This window comes from Sardina pilchardus, chromosome 6, assembly GCF_963854185.1.
Source record: "Sardina pilchardus chromosome 6, fSarPil1.1, whole genome shotgun sequence".
NCBI lineage: Eukaryota > Metazoa > Chordata > Actinopteri > Clupeiformes > Clupeidae > Sardina > Sardina pilchardus.
The window spans coordinates 15,897,863-15,917,577 of record NC_084999.1 but is presented as its reverse complement, the minus strand read 5'-3'; the positions used below and the strand labels follow the sequence as shown (position 1 = coordinate 15,917,577).

Below are 19,715 nucleotides of genomic sequence, written 5' to 3'. Positions count from 1 at the left end.
CACACACACACACACACACACACACACACACACACACACACACACACACACACACACACACGCCACACAAAATGACACACTAGGGCTCAGGAGGTTAAAAATTACTGTGAGCATGCACGCTGCAGACCACAGCCCTACACACGTTCACACCGTTTTGCTCTCTCCAACTTCAAACTGATCAACACAAACACACCACCCGTGGCCTGACCGCCATTGCCACAACTAACTTCCTGCTCGATCAGTTTCATATCAGCCCCTGTTGCTGTGAGACCCAACACAACAACCAAGGAAACATTCTGCAGATTGCACTGCACTGCACTGCACTGCACTGCACTGACTGATCTAATCTGCCGTATATTTCAATGAAAACCCCACAAGTTGTATAGCTTTGGTCTGAAAAAACTAAAATGAACTTTAGACTTTTTAGAAAAGATGAAACTGTCAAATTTCGGAAGCCATTTTGTGGCCATCAGAGACTGAACATTTACATGGCACGATACTTGAGACTGACACTCATTTACATGCTTTTCAGAGTGAGGCCAGTCTACATATGAATAACCTTCAAAGGTGCTGCATGCATAGTCATAGCACCAAGGTAGTGGCTTTTATTAACGGTCAATTCTGTATGACACACACACACACACACAAACACACACACACACACACACACACACACACACACACACACACACACACACACACACACACACACACACAGTACAAGGCACAGAAGACTGCAGAGTGGAGGTGAAGCTATTCCACAATTAAACTTTATGAGCTAACAGTATTTTGTATTTCATGATAAATATAATGAAACTACTGATTCTGTTAATTAATAGTCAGTCAAACATTTGACATCATTAAACACAGTGGTCATCATACAGCATTTCAGTGGTTAATATGCTGACAGTGTTTAACATAATTGTTTTTAATATACCAACAGAAAATGAAGCATGTCTAGCGCAAACAAATGAAAAGAATTTCCATGGATCATTTTTGTTTCTGTTTCATTTTTGTTTCATGGATGGTCTTATATTTGGTAGCCTTAAAAAACAATAAATTAAATTAAAAGAATGTTCCTCTAAATTTGTATTGCTTCTGCATAAATGTGTAAGTCGATTTTTACATTAAATGATGACCTAGGCATCCGGAGCTAACTGCAGGACACCATGGCTTGGCTTTCAAGTAGCCATATTGCGAAAGAGTGGATTTGACCTGTTTTTTGAACGTTAAGCAGTCGCTTTACAATCTGAGTGGAAAACTTGACTTTAACTCACAAAACCATATTTATTAGACAATATTTTAAAATTGAGAGATAGATAGCACAGCCAATCTCTTTGCAGCATGAAGTTCCTCTGACGATATAGCCTATTTATTCCTTCGTGGCCTAATCATGATAATTTACTTTCTTCGCATAATCACAATTCTCTCGTCAAATGTTCTTCTTCTCATTTCTGCTCTAGGCTACTAATACACAACTAAAAAAAAGAAGAAGTTAAGGCTTGGTCGAGCTGATTTTGCAAATGGACTAACAGCTGCGTTTCGGGCTGCAGACATGCTGTGACGTTTTCATAAACTTTTAATCAGCAACATCATGCCACCAGCAAAAAAAAAGTTTGTGCAAGAGACAAAAGAACAGCACAGGCCTCTGACACGCAGTTGCTGCGCATGGAAAGACGGCACGTCCGAGTGGACTTCGGTTATTGTGCAAATGCTGCAATAGAAATGGAAAACAATGCACTGGCATAGTAACATCCACAGAACTTGTTCTGTTTTGGCAGACTTTGTTGGCTCTTTTTTTCGTGCAGAGGGAACGGAAGCGTGTGCGGAAAGTCTGAGGTTCGAGACAGGAAGCCTGTAGAGTTCAGATAACGACACCTGACAGGCACACGAGTCCACAGTTTGCTATAAATTATTCTTTAAATAACTCGCTTAGCCTTGGAAGAACAGACATTTGCGAGAGGGTGGTCAAACTGTCCAGTAAGATTATCCAAACCTCATTTTTTCAGTGCTTATGTGCGCTCTTTTTGTCAGCATACCCTAGCACATATTAAACTTCTGAAATCAGAAATCGCCCATGCCTACCATGAACATAGCAGTCATACACCTGCTTTTTGTAAGCATACTTAGGCCATCCTTTGTGAACGCATGCCTTTTTGAAAACCGACAAAGCAGGCAATGATGTTACAAACTAGGCAATACACTAATCCAGCCTATAAAAACATGCGCGCTTGCTAAACAAATGGCTAAAACAAAAATGGCATGGGCCTGTAACCATCCAGCTATCTCAAAACCGACTTGCCTCCCCGCCAAAAAACGTCTTAGCCTTTCAATCGCAGACTGAATATGGAGCCAATATAAATCTCTTAGTGTGTACCTACAACAAAACAAATTGTTTCGATGTCATGACATGAAAGGATTTAGGATGTTTATTGCATAGCCCCCAATATTAAAACAGTAGATCATTAGGATGTAGAACTGTAGCCTATAAAGATTCTGCAGCAAGACGTGTCTTTGAAGGCCTATTTAAATTGGCGCTATAGACAAACTCACCGGTCATTACATGGACATTCGTTTTAAACACTAGTTTCTTTTTTTTCCTCTGAACTGTCATTTGAAAATCACAATTTGTTATTATAAAACGAACATATTTTCGTTTAGCCTATTCTAAGAATGTCTATTTGACCTACAAACATTTTCTTTCATTTTACATTGTAGGATAGCATTTTATCGACTTCTATGGGCAAGCCTCAAGTGAAGCACCTGCAATTTAGTTACAAATCATGAAGACTCCCAGCAATTAAAATGAGAGAACGTTAAACGTACAGTCCAGGCTACAAATGTCATCTTAAAAAATCGGAACATCAAGAGATTACATGTAATAACTGGTTGACACCTCACCAACGCTCTTGAGAGCCTAACGGTTAGGCTACATCTCCACTATAGCGTGCAGAGAATAAAAGTATTTAAATCAATTCTCTACTTTTGTAATTAATGCAGAATTTGGTATTTGTTTAAAACATCTTAATAAAGATAGACAGATTACAAATACCAGTCATCTGAAGCAATTCAGTCCTTTGCAACGAAATCTTCGATATTCCAAATAAGTTGATGGCGCCTGAACCACCTGCTTTGCGCGCGCCATCACAATTCGTCACATTTTTTTGAGCCATTGTTGTGGTTTATTTGTCGCGACCGCCTTACTCAAAACTAAAATAAGGCTTAGTTAACTTTACAGTCAACAAATGATCCGTTGTTGTGGTTCCCCTGGTGCAAATAAAGAGGATACAAATAAACCAAACAATTGAAAACGCAAAAAATGTGCATAGCCTACCCTTTCTGGCGCGTACTGGCCACCATTTAGTTTTTATCTGAGTCTAAATGTTGTAGTGGTTTCTTGTGTTATTAAAGAGCCGACATTCAACCACGAACGGGAAGGAAGAGGAAATTTTGTACAAGAAGGAAAGAGTGGGGACCTGCATCACCGCCTTGCCTCTCTCACTCAGCAAACACAAAGCTGCTAACCCCAGCAGTGGGTGGCTGCGGACTATCGTCTCATTTTCAGAATCGACAATAAAACCATCAAACGCCTACCTTAATTGTACAATCCATTGGAGTTTTCGTTTAGTCTTTTTTGCTCATGAAGTAGGTTTTAGTTAAGCACTCAATAAGTAATACCCTTTTTTGAAACCTTACTGAAGCGCATCGGGTGTCTGCACAGGCGCATTTACTCTTCAGTGCAAACCATTGCAACAATTTTCGCTTAGACCATAACCGGATGACAACGTTTTTTTTGCTCTCCATTCTAAAATTGGGAAGTGAAGTCACACTAAGCACCAAGGCTTGGTTCCTATTGGTGAAACATTATAATTTTAATTTATTCTTTAAATGTAGTAGATATAAAAATGACTCTTTTTGTTTTTCTTCTGTATGCAGTTTTATCCAAGTCATTGGATTATTTTTGCTCCAAGTTGCCTTTCCCTTTCATCTTTCACGAGTTTACTCAGATAGGCCTATTGACAGTTTCCAATTTAAAACATCGTAGAGACATCATCAATAATTTTAATAATCTGGCTTTTTTTCTTAAAGGTGAAGATTTATGTGAACAAAATAGGCTATTAGGCGCCCACTCTCCATAGAAACGCTTCACTGAAAAACATTATTTTGAGTTGAACTTTCACCCTGGAAAGACCCTTAAAACAAGGACAAAAACCCACCTAAACCACACACTGGCATGAAACCCTTTAAATTCAAACGCATGATTTGCACGAGAGCTGCATGGTGACAACTGATGTCTTACAAAATAGCTTGTCTGTCACAATCTAATGCCACCACGATTCCGAAAATCATCATGTTGCTCTTACAAGTTTCACCCTGGATTCGTGACACGACGTGTAAGTAAACTTAACGGCGATGGCATTTTAAGAGGACAGTCATCCGTCCATGACAGCAGGACAGGTCCAACACCCAATCCATAAATTCTACCTCAATGAGTTTAGGTTACTAATGAGTGTGGTCGTCTACCCGCTAGGGCGCTTGTGTAACTTGACCCTAGTTGTGTTCTCGTCAACGCACGGCCTTCTCAATCACGACTCCTGTCTCTCTCACACAATCTGAGAACACTTTTCCAGATGTAGGGCTCTGTTTTCTCTAGGGCGGAGGAAAGCGGCCCAGAAGGTGTTTGTTTATGCAGGGCCCTCGGGCCGCTCTTATCTGCGCAAGCCACTCACGCCGTGATTTCAGACCTCCCCTACGAGCCGTTTTACAGGCTATTGTTCTCTATAAATGGTTTTTAAAGATAGACTCAGAGTCTAAACTAAAACCTCATTAGTTTGTGAAACAAAAACTGATTGATCAGGTTTCCCGCCCTCCATTGGCTTAATTTGCCAATGCTTAGGCTGTCCTTGTATAGGCCTAACAGTGCCATCAATGCGCAACAGTGCGTCCATGTCTAAACAGTGGAACCTGGCAGATCACTGGATTTCTAGGGTATGGTGGTTTTGAAAGCAGACCAAATTTGAGCAAATTATATATATAGGTTATATATACTACCCAAATAGGCTTCTCCCCTTTCTGACGAAATGAGCAGCTTCTTCTTCCCCAAATCATTGTAGACGAATTGTAATTGGCTAATTGGAGCACTGTGCTCATTTTACTCTTGCTGTATTTTTTTTAAGTATAATGTAACAAATATAATCAGGTTGTTCTAAATTGTATGCCTATCCTAATTATGGGGTCTTCAGTGTTTGAGATACAGGCTCACATGAAATATTCTATTATTAATTTTTCATTTTGCTATTCAATTGCAAGCCAAATAATCTTTGGCTCATTGACTATTTTTTTCATGAGCATGTATGAATGAACTCAGTCCCCCCCCCTACTCACACCCCCACCCCTGTATTCGTGACTTATACCTGACGTCACGGCCCGTTAAGCGACATGTTTTGGGCCACTACTGGTCACGAAGCACAGCACATTCTTTTCGGGGTGGGGAGGGGGTGGATACGCCCCATGCACGGCCGCCTCTTTAAAACGGGCCCGAGTCGGACAGCAACAGACAACACATATAAACCTCTGCACTCCTCCGTGGAAAGCATACAAACAGGCCATCTGACCAACAAGAATTAAGCATTTCCGAGGACCAGTTCAAGATAATTCAAAACTCAAACGGTAGGCATCATTTAATCTTTTTTTCCCTTTATAAATGTTTTGAATTATCCTATTTATTTGCTAAATGTGGTAAACATGACAATACAGTTTTAAAAGAGGGAAGAAACAGGGTATTCGGAAATGGGCCTCACTGAGGCTAAATTAATTGTTTAGTTCTCGGATAGCGGATTTGTCCAGTGTTTTTGGACTCGACCAGTTTGGCAACCCTAGAGAGATAATGATTAATAATATACATTTATCTAGATATGTGGCCTATACTTATATGATAGAGGCGATATTTACATTTTTGTTTATTTGTTTGTTTGTTTGTTTTGAAGATGGAGATGTACCAAGCTGGATATTACACTGAAGATTTCAGAACACAGGAAGTCCCTGCTGGTTTTGATTTTGGATCATATGGTAAGTTCATTCTCTTGGTGCTCTGCCATGTCTTTTAATCACATCAGCAGCCACTGGTGTCATAATAAGATATCTTCTGATGTATAGTCAAAGAGTAGAATAATCCTTGTACCACAGTCAGTCAGTAGAATCAGCCAAATGTTGTTTTCCACCAATTTCTGCACTATTCTTGCCCTATTTCCGTTGACTCTGTACAAAACATTTCCTATGGCCTTCAACCTAACCATGCTGTCCATGACACCCCCTGTCAATTCCCAAAAACTGGACCTTGACTTCTTGTTCATCCAGCAGATTCACAGTTTCAGCTCAGGAAAATGGGGGTGTCAGGGTGTGTCTAGTGATTTGGAAATGTCTGAATGGGGCTGGTTGAAGCGAAGGGTGGGCAGGTTAAAGATACACCCGCTTTTTTTCTCTCTCTCTCTCTCTTTCACTCCCTCCCTCTTTTCCTAATCCTTTCCTCCAGACTTCCTCCCCAAACAGATTTAGCACCCCTCTCCACCCCCCTCATCAGTGCTGGGACGCACTCCCATCGCCTGCGTTTCCTCCCCACTTCCAGACTAACACACACAATCACAGGGGGCGAGTGGGTCGCCAACAGCCTAAACAGACCAAAGTGCCCCTGAAAAAGGAGTTGACTGCTTGACCCAAGTGCTCTCCTCTATAGGTTGCCACCCTTGATTGAGTGTGAGGGCCTGTAGTCTATGATAGCACATCTGTGGTGTGGACATGGGTGTAACCCAGTGTTATAAGAATCTGTCCACGGAGGAGCTTTGCCCAGCACCTGCGCTGCCCTTGAATTTCGCCTCGGGGATCAATAAAGTATACATCTATCCATCTATCTATCTATCTATCTATCTATCTATCTCTCTCCTTCTCATGACTAACCCTGCCCCACTCTGCTCCTCTATGCCCCCAGACTGCAGTGGTGAAGACCTGTCCTTTCTATTAGACAGCAAGGGACCAGGGCAGCTGCAGTACACGGACACGTACGGAGAACCTCAGAAAGACCTGCAGACGTTTGACGCAAAAGGTAGAGGCCACTGTCAACTCCTTAAAGCACTTACAGCGGGTCCACAAATGACCCATAAACACCTTGAAAATAGGTCACTTATTGCTCAAACACAACATTGCTTAGATTTCCTGTTGAGAAGGTCTTGTCTTCGCCCCCACATAGGTAACTCTAATGGATCGGGCCTACTCAACTTGGATGCCTACCCAGAATTCAATTCCTGGATGTCATCTTATGCCAGCAGTGAGTATTGTTTTGTTTTTTGCCTCCAACAACTCAGGAAATTCTTTATTCCATTACCATGACATTATAAACAATCCATAGTCTTGTCCGCAGTTTCAGAGTCAGAGATTATTGGGCAGGTCTCATACGTCTTTTCTGTTGTTTCCAAAGCGCCAGAGGCCGTTACTTCGGAGCAGCCACAAGCTGGGTACCAGGACTCCAGCTCCACGTTCCAAAGCTTCACGCCGCTGTGTACCCCCACCCAAAATGGGGCTTTCGCTGCTGGCTTGAAGGACGTGACTGGCCTCTACAACCCTGAAAAGGAGACGAGTCACGGAGGGGCCGCAGGAACAGTCAATCTGGATCACCTCAGTGAGTCCCACGCACCGGCTGTATAGCTGTAGTCTTGTGAACGTCTATTATATTCAAAAATAAATAAAACTGATCGTTATGTTTTTTGTTTGAGGATGTCAATATACATGTAATATACAACTCTGAACTATTTGTAACACAATTAACTGGTCTTTCATTTTATTTAAAAACAAACAAACATATAAGCAGTAACAATACAGTAACAGTAACATCTGTAGTTTATTTTTTGATACATTTGTATAGATTTTATAAATTAATAAATCCATGGATGTGTATTTGTCCAAAGCAGGTGACCCAGTGAGGAACTATGGTCTCTATGAAACAGACGTCCAAGGAAGGCCCTCGCAATACTGGACTGCGTACTCCCCTCCCAGCTACTGCGCACCCTTATCTAACCACACTCCATCTTGTGGATCCCCTGCTGCACTCCAGCCCTCAGAGCCATACTGCCCTCGTGTGGTCAAACGGAGAAGTGGCCCCTCACAAAGACTGGAGAAGGATGGCGAGGTGGTGACAAGCATGTCCGCGTATCCTGGTAAGGCTGCAGCCCAGACTTTCACCAACAAGGCAGTTCAATTTCCCTTTAAAATGGACCTTTATAATCAAGACTTTCTTCAACGTTGATTGATGTCATTCTCCATCTTTTTCAGGCTCGGGGCCGATTCAGTTGTGGCAGTTCTTACTGGAACTCCTTTTGGATTCATCCTGTCGCACGTTCATCTGCTGGACAGGAGACGGCTGGGAGTTTAAGATGTCCGACCCTGCAGAGGTCAGTTTGACTTCTCTTCTCCAGATAATCTGCTGCTGTAAAAGTGTGTGTGTGCGTGCGTGCGTGCGTGCGTGCGTGCGTGCGTGTATGTGTGTGTGTGTGAGAGAGAGAGAGACAGAGAGAGAGAGAGAGAGAGTGAGTAGGACAAATTATGCTTGATATATTCCTATTGATATATAACAGCTATTGTTATTTCACATAACACTTGCTGTTCTCCTGAGTAGTTATATCACCCATCCTGACTCTTCCTACCCACCTCTGTCCATCACAGGTAGCCAAACGCTGGGGCCAGTGCAAAAACAAACCCAAAATGAACTACGAGAAGCTGAGCCGAGGCCTTCGCTACTACTACCACAAGAACATCATCCACAAAACCGCCGGGAAGCGCTACGTCTACCGCTTTGTCTGCGACGTGCAAGGCATGCTGGGAAGGACAGCCAGGGAGGTGCTGGCCAGTTTAAACGTCACCCCGCTGAACGCGCCATCACCCAGCCAGGCTCTGGGGGCCCCGTCAGTAAAGCAGGAGAAAAGCACAGAGGCCTGGACTCATTAACGCGACACGACACACTCATAGACTTATAAGCGCTTCACAACAACTGTCAAGCAGAGTCCAGCAGAGCTGTGTGATCCTTCAGAACTGTGATCGGTGGGGTCCGCAACCAATAATTGTTCTTCTGGATACGTGAATGTTCTCTCTGACCTAAAATGTAGCAACAGCCACGACCTTACTGTGATTACATCAGTCCTTAAACAAACATCCGGTTGATTTTTGTTTTGGTCCTTTATGCTCTTCAGATTGTGGCAGTGTGGCACTTGTGTTTATGAGCACAATGTAAATGTCTCCTGGTATGTGTAGGTATGAGTGAGTTTTTTTTCTAATGTTTCTATACTCTTAGAATAGAGGCGCTTATGGTCACATTCAAACAAGCATTAATTTCAAACGAGTTGCTATCCTAGGATTTGGTGTAATTTGATATTCACGCAGAGGTGTGAACTATGACCTCTTTATTTCATTACCTACCTCTCTTGCTTGAAATAAAGGCATCCATTATTTGAAGGAAGCCAATGCTAGCTGTTTCATCATGAGAAAATGTTTGAGATATACTTTGTAAAACTGAAATGTTTGTAAATAAAGTGTACATAGACTTGAATATTTCTGTTGTATTTTGTTGAGTTTATATAGTAGTGTGGATTTTTAGAAAACATGAATTACTGAAATCGTATGTTACTGCCATGTTGTAGATTTTCTGTGAGATTTTCTGTGGGTAACACTATGCATACAGTATACTATATATTAATGGATTACCATGATGACCTGTCATTTATAAAGCTGTATTAAAGGTGCTGCAAGCAAACGTACACAATTTCAAGGTGAGCTACCTCTCTGGTGTGATCTTTCAATTAAAATATGATGTACGTTGTTCTGAACAAAAGCATCTGCTAAGAAATGTAAACATAAACAAATGTGACCTCATGCACTATCGCGACTGCATGTTTCAGTGGATAGGTATGTTGTGCTATTTTCCCTCAAGAAATAGGCCTATAATCATGTCTATAATAACCCTTTCAATCTAAGCCATTTTTTTTTAGCACTGCAAGGGTGAACTGTGAACAGAGAATGAGAACAGGGTTGCTGACAACCAAAATCTCTTTGGAGAATAAATCATAGAGACCCCTTCAATCTATTTCTAGACAATTTCCGCTTGAAAAACCAACAAAGACTTTGAAATGAAAATGCTCTGCTTACATTTTATTGTCCATATTTATTACTGGTCGCTAGACTTGAATCCGGCACTGTTGGACTTACTTGCACACCCCTCATACTCAATCACAGGGTCAGTCCTGGCCCCATCACTACAAGCACCTCATGCCTATACATTCTCAGTATATTCGTGAGGATCCTTTTAGTATCTATGGTACATTTGGCTGTTATTTTTAGTCATGTGGATTTTTTTATCATCCTGTTTATGTTGTAGTGTATGTTGTGTGTGGTGTCTTAAGCTACTGGGACCTTGAATTTCCCACTGGGGATCAATAAAGTATCTATCTATCTACAGTATCTACCAATCTATCAACTGTGTGTATCTATCTACAGTGTGTATCTATCTATCGATTTATCTATCTATCTATCTATCTATCTATCTATCTATCTATCTATCTATCTATCTATCTATCGTCTGTTAGTGTAGGGTACTCTCGTTATAGGGCTTTTACAGTTTAAGCATTAGTTCATAGTCTTTACATGCAAAATGTTTGAACAAGTTTTCATAATATGTTGTGATGTGGATGAGAATTTGTGTCCCAACAGACAGGACCATCAGGATGTGTAGGAAGACTCCACTGTAAGTCCAGCCATATTGCATGGAAAGACTTATGCTGAACTAATGCCTAAATGTTGTGGGGGTGAAACTATTCAACATAGACCCATTGTAATAAATTTTGATCAACACGACATAAGAAATTGATAATGTAGGAACCAGCAAGTAATTGTACATAAGCATTAGCATGAATGTACCAAAGCATTTGCCACTTGTCAACCTTTGCAAACCTGTTGTAGAAGTGGTTTAACTAGATCGCCCGGTCCAGATCTCCCTCCGCAGCGCAGAGCTGCTACTCTTCCCAAGGCCAGTGATGGTCTTCATTCCATTCCAGACCTCCTTCACATTGTTCTCCTGCAACTTCTGTTCCACCTTCTTTCTGCATTTCTCCTTGGCCTCTTTCAGCCTGGCTTTGAGTTCCCCCTGTACGCGCCCCAGCTCTGCCTGGTTCCCCACTCTGAATGCCATCTTTCTCCTATTTAGAAGGGTCTTGACTGCTGGTTATCCAAAGCTTGTTGTTTGGAAAGCAGGCACAGTTCTTGTGGGAACAACAATGTCCATACAAAAGTTCAGGTAGTCAGTCATGCAGTGAGTGGCCTCATCCAAATCTTCCCCATTCTGTATGTATTTGTTATTGCTGCATCTGCACATCTGCATAGCCTTACATCCTTACAACATGGCCCGAACTATTGTGGCATCACTTCGCGATCACAACTCGGAAGTGATGCCAAAGTAGGTCAGGGCAATCTTCCAATACAACTAATAAAGTCGAATTTGAATCTGATAATCACTTTTTAACTTTAAATCTCATAATTATTACTCAGAATCACATAATTATGGCTTTGAGTGTCATAATTATGACTCAAGCTTAATAACAGTTTGCCAGCCTTTTTCTTGGCGGAATGGGCTTCCATTCGTCCGGATGCGCCATGCCATACATGAGTCCCGCTGTTTCGGCCTGTGTGTTAACTGTTGTGAAAGAAATGGAGTTTGAGTTGACTGTTGCATAAAAGCAATCAAGAGAAACTATAATCGACAAGGAAGCTGAATTTATGTGATATTTTTTCAGCTGTATAGCCTATAGGCCTACCCAGAGCTCACCACAAACACGTAGGCCTAGTCTACAGTTGTCCTTGGCGTATTGAGCACATACCACATAAAAATTGACACTGAATGAGTAAACATTAACCAGGTCATGTTGCATGGGCTATGAAAGAGACATCAGGAAGCGCGCACATGTTGACAGGGAGGTGACAGCGGTGCGTAAATTACCCAGTTACCCCTCCCACTTCTGATGAAAATCTCCTGCGCCCTTTAGCCTATATGGTATTACATGCAGTAAAATGATTTTACCCCACGCCCCTACGTGAAACTAATCCCGTCAGAAATAGAACTATAGGCAGAATAGGCTAGTCGTCTGCGCAGTTGTACTAAATAGATTTAGCCTAACTGGTCATGTCAAAGAAGTCGGTAACATTTTTGATAGTGGATGCGTTGGAATCTTTGCCGCCCGAAAGTGTGAAGAAATTCAAAAGAAAGTTATGTGAGCGGGATGACTTTAACAGGCGGGCGGTCGACAGTGCAGATGAGATGGACTTGGCCGATCTTTTGGTGTCGAGATGTGGTACAGAATCGAAGGCAGCGCAACTAACCATTGAGCTCTTTAATAGTCTTGGATGTGTGAAGGAAGCCAAGAAGCTCGAAGACCAAGGTAAGCAGGCCTAAGTCTTGTAGGCTAATTCTGACCTGATTTGTGCAGATAACGAATTAGGCCTGAGATCTACAAATTAGCTCAACGATTTTAACATAGGCCTATTCGGCATTAATTCATATTAGACGCGTCAACCTCTAATAGTAGTATTAAAAGCCTTAATTAGGCTAAATACCCACTTCCTGAAAAGGTAGCCCTGTGCATCTCAAGTTTCAGTTTCACTTATTATAAAAAGGAAAAAATGGAATAGGTGACCTACCCAAAAGCGCCAAAGCAACTGAGATAAACTGTCATTTTAGAATCATTTGCCATTCTCCATAAAAGAAGAAGTAGCCTAAACATATTGTAAACTTGTATAAGTAGTAGCCTATTCTCACCGTTTTGTCTGATCTTCCTGAAACAATATTGCGTGTGAAGTGTTCGATTGTCTGTATAGCTACATGCACTCCTCATGCAAGGCCTATGCCACCAAATAAATAAATATTGAACTGATATTACTACTTGTATGGTACTAGGCCTATAGTAACTATCATTTTCCTTCTTGCGCCACGAACCAGCGACAGGTTGGAGATTTAGACTGATTTACACTTTTGCTTGCAGACCTAAATGTTTTGCACATCAACATGTTGCTTGTGTGTAACAGGGTGGTCAGGGCAAACGCCCAACACCCCATGTCTGTAGCCTGACCACCCTGGGGCCTAGCGCCTCAGGGAATCTTTAGGAGATTGAGACCTTTACTGTAACAGAGCTGCACAGGTTATGAAGCATAGGGAGACATCAGACATGAATTCCTAAATAAAGCATTTATTGAACACAAGACAACATAGGATTCTTGGCATTTTAACAAAGGAGGGGGCAGACTAATATCAAGGGTGACAAGTTCACACCAAACACAGCAAGTCTATGAAAGTGTTTCAAACAGTAGTGCTACTACTGTTCATATGCTACTATATGTTTTTTAAGTTTTGATTCTGAAGGCCTATTTATTATCAGCTCCCCCTCCAACGGTCAGCTAAAAAGGCTTTTGTGTTAATGTGTTCTTATCTATTGTAGAGGTAAGGTTTATGTTGACCAGTTTGGTTTGTGCCATACAAATTATTTGTATTGTTAAGGGTTTCAAGTAATTAGACTTGACATTTTCTGGCCAGTGACGTTGTGCTACGTTTGTGCTGATTTGTGCTGTAATATAGCATTAACAGGTCAGAAGTATAGTGGGGAGAGCTGGGCGGGCTATGAAGAACCTCATAAGTAATATATACGATTATATATAGAATTTGGAAATCAACTCAAACATAGAGCCAATATAGAGAGAGGCTAAAACAGTGTGGTAAAGCCATACAATAGCCTTGCACAATAATATCTGTGATGTGACCCACAATAGTCTCTGTCTTTAAAAATAAGATAGATCTTATTTTGGAAACATCTCCAAATTGTAAGTTCCATCATCCATATGATCCATATTTGATAACATAGGCCTACATGTAGGCTACTGTATACTAAAATATGACATTATAGGTATGTAATGTAAGAAATGTAAATCGTTTTGAGTTTCTTTGCCCCTTCTAACTCCTGATGTAATTATGACAGATTAATGACATAAGTAACAGCATCAGTTTCAACAGGTGAATTAACGTTCATACTTCTACCACCTCTGGGGATAGTGGGGGTTGCAAGTCACATATCGTTATTCTGGTGGTCGCTGGCTGAAACATTTGGGAACCTCTGCACTAGGGAACTGTCTGGATTATGTTTTGGTACAGTAGCTTACTTGCTTGATATGCCAACTCATTATACCTATGTGCTGTTTTTTTTTTTTTTGCTGAACTACAGTTTTGAGTAGAGATGGTCCTCAAGGCGCCACTGGAGGTGGAGGTAAGAATCTTTTAGGCCTACAGTGTGTACAATAGATTGTACATTAAAATAAGTAAAATGATACCATATTTATTTTCTAGTAGGCCTATTGGCTCTTCATGATGTTGTATGCTCCATTCATTTGAATGAAAGACCATTGATTGTTATGTATAACAGACTGCTGTCAAGGAAAATGAGTGTTTTGCTTATTATTAATGTCTTTCATATCACTGCACAAGTAGTCCGGTCACTTCTTGCTATTGAACTTCATTCAAAAGTGAGAAGTAGATGGTTGATCAGCCGTATTCTAAAGAATGCTTGATTCAAGTCCAGCGTGTTCAGCTATTTGTTTCAAGTAGCCATATGATTAGCAGGATAATGTATAGAATGCTGGTCATTATCATGAAAACAAGTCCCTTCGCTTTGTCCTGTAGGGACCTATTTTTTACTGACCAGCGTTCTACAAATTGTAGACAGGCTCGGAAACCAACTTAACATGCTAACTCATTGTACCTATTTTTGTTGTTTTTGTTGCTGCACTACAGCTCCTAGTGGAGATGGCAGCTCTGCAGGCTACACATCGAAATACATGATCGGAGGTAAGACACTTTTACAGTGTGTACATAAGATAGATTGTACATTAAGATAAATAAAATGACACCTTCATTTTATTTTTTCTAAAGTGTATTCTTACACTAGTTTTTAGTTAGAGTGGCTCTCGAGAAGCAAACTCACCTGACATGTTCCTCTCCTTAGACAGAATGCTTCCTTTATTTCCCAACTCAAGCGTTCATTTGGTCCCTTCACTTTGTTCGTCCCTGTTGTGCCCGCCCAATGGAGGTCTGACCATTTTGTATAGCAGACCATTGTAGAACAGACTGCTGTCAAGGAAAATTAGTGTTTTACTTCTTATTCATGTCTTTCATATCACTGCACAAGTAGTCCAGTCAGTTCTTGCTATTGAAATTCATTCAAAAGTGAAAGCAGACGATTGATCAGATAGATAGATAGATAGATAGATAGATACAGTAGATAGATAGATAGATAGATAGATAGATAAATACTTTATTGATCCCCAAGGGGAAATTCAAAGTCCCTGCAATTCAAGACACCACACACAACATGGTGTGCTACAATGTAAACAGGATGATAAGATAACAAATCCACATGACTAAAAGAACAGTAAAATATGGTAAATATACTTAAACAAGGATCCACATGAATGTACTGAGGATGTATACACATGAGGCGCTTGCAGTGATGGGGCAGGGACTGACCCTGTGATTCAGTATAGGTGTGTGTCAAGGTGGTACTGCAAACAAGTCCAACAGTGCAACACTGCAGAGTTTAAGTCTAGCGTCCAGCAATAAATAAGGACAATAAAATGTAATCATAGTAATATACAGTTATGGTATACATATATGGACAAAATAAGAGAAAAGTGAACATGGTAATATAAGAATTATATTAGGTTTGGTTTGAAGTGCAAGGGTATCAGCCATTGGTCAAGTATGAAGTTAGACCACAGTCCAGTCAGGGGGATAGAGGGAGGGGTTATGCATGTGTTCTAAAGAATGCTTGATTCAAGTTCAGTGTGTGTTCAGCTATAGGCCTATTTGTTTCAAGTAGCCATATGATAAGCAGGATAATGTATAGAACGCCGGTCATTATCAGGAAAATGGGACTTATTTTTTTCCGAAAATGACTGGCGTTCTACATATTATCCATTACATAAAGTATATTTGCAGAGTCTGATTCCAAGACGCTATATATCCATTTTTTAAAGTTAACATTAAAGTCATGTTATTTAATTGTGTATTCTAGGAAATATCTATCAAATTGCAGTTGTGTTGTTTTGATTGAGGAAAGATAAATCAAATAACAACATCCAAAACTTCAGTTTCAATTCATAAAAAATATTTATGACAATTCTTTAAAATGATGAGCGTTTTGGAACCAAACTTTTTTGTTAGGGTGCTTTCACACCAACATCGTTTGGTGCGCACCAAACGGTCCATTCGTACCAAAACCTCTTAGTTTGGTTCGTTTTCGTTGGTGTGAAAGCATTAATCGCACTCGGGTGCGCACCAAAACAAGCGGACCGAGACCTCCAAAAAGAGGAGGTCTCGGTCCGCTTGACTCCGCACCAAAAGTAGACCTCTGGTGCGGTCCCTCTGGTGAGAACGCGAACTGGGGTCCAAACCATAGACTGTAGGTCAAAATAGTGAGTCAAAATTGGCGCCGATTTCTACCGGAAGATAAACATTGAGAAAAAAATTAATCAGACTAATTTTGGTTCGTTTTCTGGTGTGAAAGCGGACCTCACTGGAGTCTATATGCTACATAATAACAATTTCACTGCCTGAAGCGGACCAAATAATCGAATTAGTGGTGTGAAAGCGCCCTTAGAGTGGCTCCCAAGAAGCAAACTCATTCACTCTTTAAACAGAATGCTTCCTGTTTCCCACTACCACCTCATATTCCACCAAGCGATAATTTTGTCCCTCCACTTTGTGCTCCCTTGTTGTGTAGGTGAGCACTTCATTGACAAGCATCGTACCTCGCTGACCGAGAGAATCACCGCAGTGGAGCCCATCTTGGATCGCCTGCTGAATAAAAAAATCATCACCCAGGAGAACTATACTGACATCCGCTGCCTGAACACCAGTTACAAGAAGATGAGGGAGCTCTTTGAAATGGGCAATATTCGCTGCAGCTTAAAAGGCAAAGACTGCCTGTATGAGGTGCTGATGGAGGCGGAGCCCTTTGTCATGGAGGACCTCAAGGAGAGATCCTAATTCCAACGACAGCACCACACCTGTGCCACTGATAGTCATTTCCAACGACAGTACCACACCTGTGCCACTGATAGTCAAAGTCCAGCCACTGATAGTCAAAGTCCAGACCCTAAACAGAGCCGTGTGCAATGGCCCACCAAAATGTTTACTTTAATAGGAGCCCTTGGCACTTCCTGTAGGGACCCCTTGATACCAGCGGTAGCTGGGTGGCACTCTTCCCTCTGGCCAAAAATCGATCTCAGTGCCCCAGTGTAGTGCAGGGACACTGCAGGAGATGCCGTCCTTGTGAAAGGCTGAGGTCCTGAATCACTGTGATCATTAAAGATCCCATGGCACTTATCGCAAAGAGTAAGGGCTTCCCCAGAGTCCTGGTTAAATTCCCAACCTGGCCCTTTTAATCTGGTCCCCTAATCATCCCCCAGTGGGACTGGCTCATTCATTCCCTCCCTCTCCACCTCAAGCTGATGTGTTTTGAGTGTCCTGGCCGATAACGGCTGTCGTGCATTACCCCTGGTGGGTGCTACACATTGGTGGGGGTTTGTGCGGTTCCCCCTTCACTGTGAAGTGCTTTGGGTGTCTTACAAAGCGCTGTACAAATGCAGTGTGTTCTTAAATTGAAAGACCTTTCCTCTGATTGAAGAGAAGAAAAGATTCCGTACATGTTGACCCACCAGGAGCTTGGGACCAGCTCATTGCCAAACTTGGAGGACTTGATTTTGATCCAGAGTATATCATTTGTCTTATCAGTGGCTGGACTTTGATGAATGTAAGTCCTCAAGGAATGGGGTAGAGGAGTCTCCCAACCTCATATTTAGGGGTTTTTTTTTAATTCACTCAATAGTTTTTTTTTCTCCCAAATGGAAGCTGTATACACACAGCGATATGTGATGTTGATGTGATTTGAGGCTCAAATCCCTTTGATGTTAATGTGTGCATGTGCTATATGCTCACATCTTTATATCTAGTACTCTATCCTACTCTTTGCATGTCTGTCTCTCCTGGGCCACCGGACTACGTATCTACACAAAGTCTTAGATTGAATTTTTAGTTGCATCCTTGGCATGTTTCAAATGAAGTGTGCCCATCAATGAGTGCTAAGAGTTCATATATGGCAAATTAAAAATGATAAACACTTGGGATTGTTGTTTTTTCTAACAAGACATTGCTCTATTAACAGTATACAAATGCTAAATTTACTCCCATAAATGTGTGTTTAGGAAAATATTAATGTAGAAATGTCAGTTTTCTCAATTGCTTTGGTACATTTCATTAACATTTGCCCAATGGTTAGTGCATTTCTCAAAACAATTAGTGCAAACTGCACCACATAGTGAATTACGCGCAACAACTTCTCTATCTTGCTCAAAATGCTTTGTTCAAACGTTATAACCAGTCACCGGTAAAGCAGACCACGGTATACTGATGTGCATCTCGTTTACATCACTCTTATGCTACCATTTGATGGTACCAAGGTATCACAGGGTGTTCCCTCATAGGCCACACACAATCACTATTCAATCCCTACATCATTGTTAACTCCAGAAGGAATAAATTATGGTAGAAGTCTATTAAGTTAAGTATTAAATCATAATAAAGATCAGGATATAGTAAGTATGTCAATGGCCTAATCAACATAAAAAGTAAGAAATATGAAATCTTACAGACTACCTATAATGAAATGGCAATTTAGCATGGATTAAGTGTGTAAGTCCAGTCTGAATGCTACATACCTACACCTTTAAGTTAATTGACCTAATAATACATGTCTCTATGCCAGTAGCATGTCGAAGAGGGCAAGAGGGGAGGGGGGACTCACCTTTGAAGGGGGAGGCCTTCACGTTTTCATATTCAAAACTACAGAAGGTGACAAGCTTAAAGTGTAGGCGAGAACTGCAACCAGTACAGAAAATGGAAGTTTCTCGGGAGTTCAGGTTAGACATTTTCTGGCTTCACTCATTGATCAAATCTTTTTCCTGTGATTGGCGACAGTAGGAATTAGTTATGTTCTTTAATATTAAATCATCGGTCCCGTACTGTCACCAGTAGGTGGTAGCAGTATGTAGTGAGAGAGTCTGTGTTGCTGTGAAAACAACTCTAAATATCCCTTTGGTCAGATGGATTAAAGAAAAACTCACCACACTGTTATAATAATGTTTATTCAATAACATTACAACAATAGTAATGTCATCATTGAAAGAAAATGAAAATAGTAATGATGGGGTTGTTAAAAATAGAAGTAAAGTAAAATAAAATGCAGGTGGAGACCAACCAACCATCTCTCTCCATCTCCTTTTGCTGCCTTTGCTCTGGAGCTTCATGTTGTGGATCAAGGGGTTGGGATGGTGGGGAGGGGCATCGTACATCGGACACACCTAGGCGGGACCACTGGAGGCTGGAGGAGGACATAGCTGCTATCTCAGGTGGAATGGCAATGGACAACTCGGACAAACAAACCACACTTGAATAAAAAGGCATATGGATAGCACTGCTGAGAGAATCTCTCCATCTCCTGTTGCTGCCTTTGCTCTATTACATTTTAAACAGAGTAACTTGTAACTGTAACACATTACATTTCTAAAGTAACCTTCCCGCATGA

At 41.2% G+C, this 19,715-nt stretch overlaps 3 protein-coding genes across 9 annotated transcripts in view; 2 read left to right on the top strand and 1 right to left on the bottom strand.

Annotated features, from left to right (window-relative positions):
* Window positions 1-3,730, bottom strand: part of fli1rs (Fli-1 proto-oncogene, ETS transcription factor-related sequence) — a 15,571-nt gene extending 11,841 nt beyond the window's left edge. For 2 of the 4 annotated variants that reach the window (XM_062538655.1, XM_062538656.1), the window contains exon 1: window positions 3,595-3,730. In XM_062538655.1, the coding sequence (XP_062394639.1) occupies window positions 3,595-3,612 (18 nt within the window). In that variant the 5' untranslated portion in view covers window positions 3,613-3,730. Of the gene's footprint in view, window positions 1-3,052; window positions 3,296-3,334; window positions 3,467-3,594 lie in introns of those variants that run through there. The other 2 variants (XM_062538658.1, XM_062538657.1) reach the window with 2 other exon arrangements.
* Window positions 3,731-5,557: 1,827 nt separating this feature from the next.
* On the top strand, window positions 5,558-10,275 carry etsrp (ETS1-related protein). Of its 3 annotated transcripts, none has more exons than XM_062538648.1 (8): window positions 5,558-5,670; window positions 5,988-6,069; window positions 7,019-7,099; window positions 7,244-7,321; window positions 7,472-7,672; window positions 7,959-8,207; window positions 8,323-8,441; window positions 8,713-10,275. In XM_062538648.1, exons 2-8 carry the CDS (start codon window positions 5,988-5,990, stop codon window positions 8,992-8,994), a joined length of 1,092 nt encoding a protein of 363 aa, XP_062394632.1. In that variant the 5' UTR covers window positions 5,558-5,670; the 3' UTR covers window positions 8,995-10,275. The 3 variants fall into 3 exon arrangements, with proteins under 3 accessions (XP_062394632.1, XP_062394630.1, XP_062394631.1); XM_062538646.1 differs by having other exon boundaries at window positions 6,986-7,099; window positions 8,713-10,274; XM_062538647.1 differs by having other exon boundaries at window positions 6,986-7,099; window positions 7,962-8,207; window positions 8,713-10,273.
* A 1,828-nt stretch (window positions 10,276-12,103) lies between these two features.
* Window positions 12,104-18,253, top strand: LOC134082722 (apoptosis-associated speck-like protein containing a CARD). Of its 2 annotated transcripts, XM_062538645.1 has the most exons (5): window positions 12,104-12,470; window positions 14,301-14,342; window positions 14,867-14,920; window positions 16,854-17,139; window positions 17,179-18,253. In XM_062538645.1, the coding sequence occupies exons 1-4, from the start codon at window positions 12,215-12,217 to the stop codon at window positions 17,117-17,119; spliced, it is 618 nt and encodes a 205-aa protein (XP_062394629.1). In that variant the 5' UTR covers window positions 12,104-12,214; the 3' UTR covers window positions 17,120-17,139; window positions 17,179-18,253. The 2 variants fall into 2 exon arrangements, with proteins under 2 accessions (XP_062394629.1, XP_062394628.1); XM_062538644.1 differs by having other exon boundaries at window positions 16,854-18,253.
* The last annotated feature ends 1,462 nt before the right edge of the window (window positions 18,254-19,715 follow it).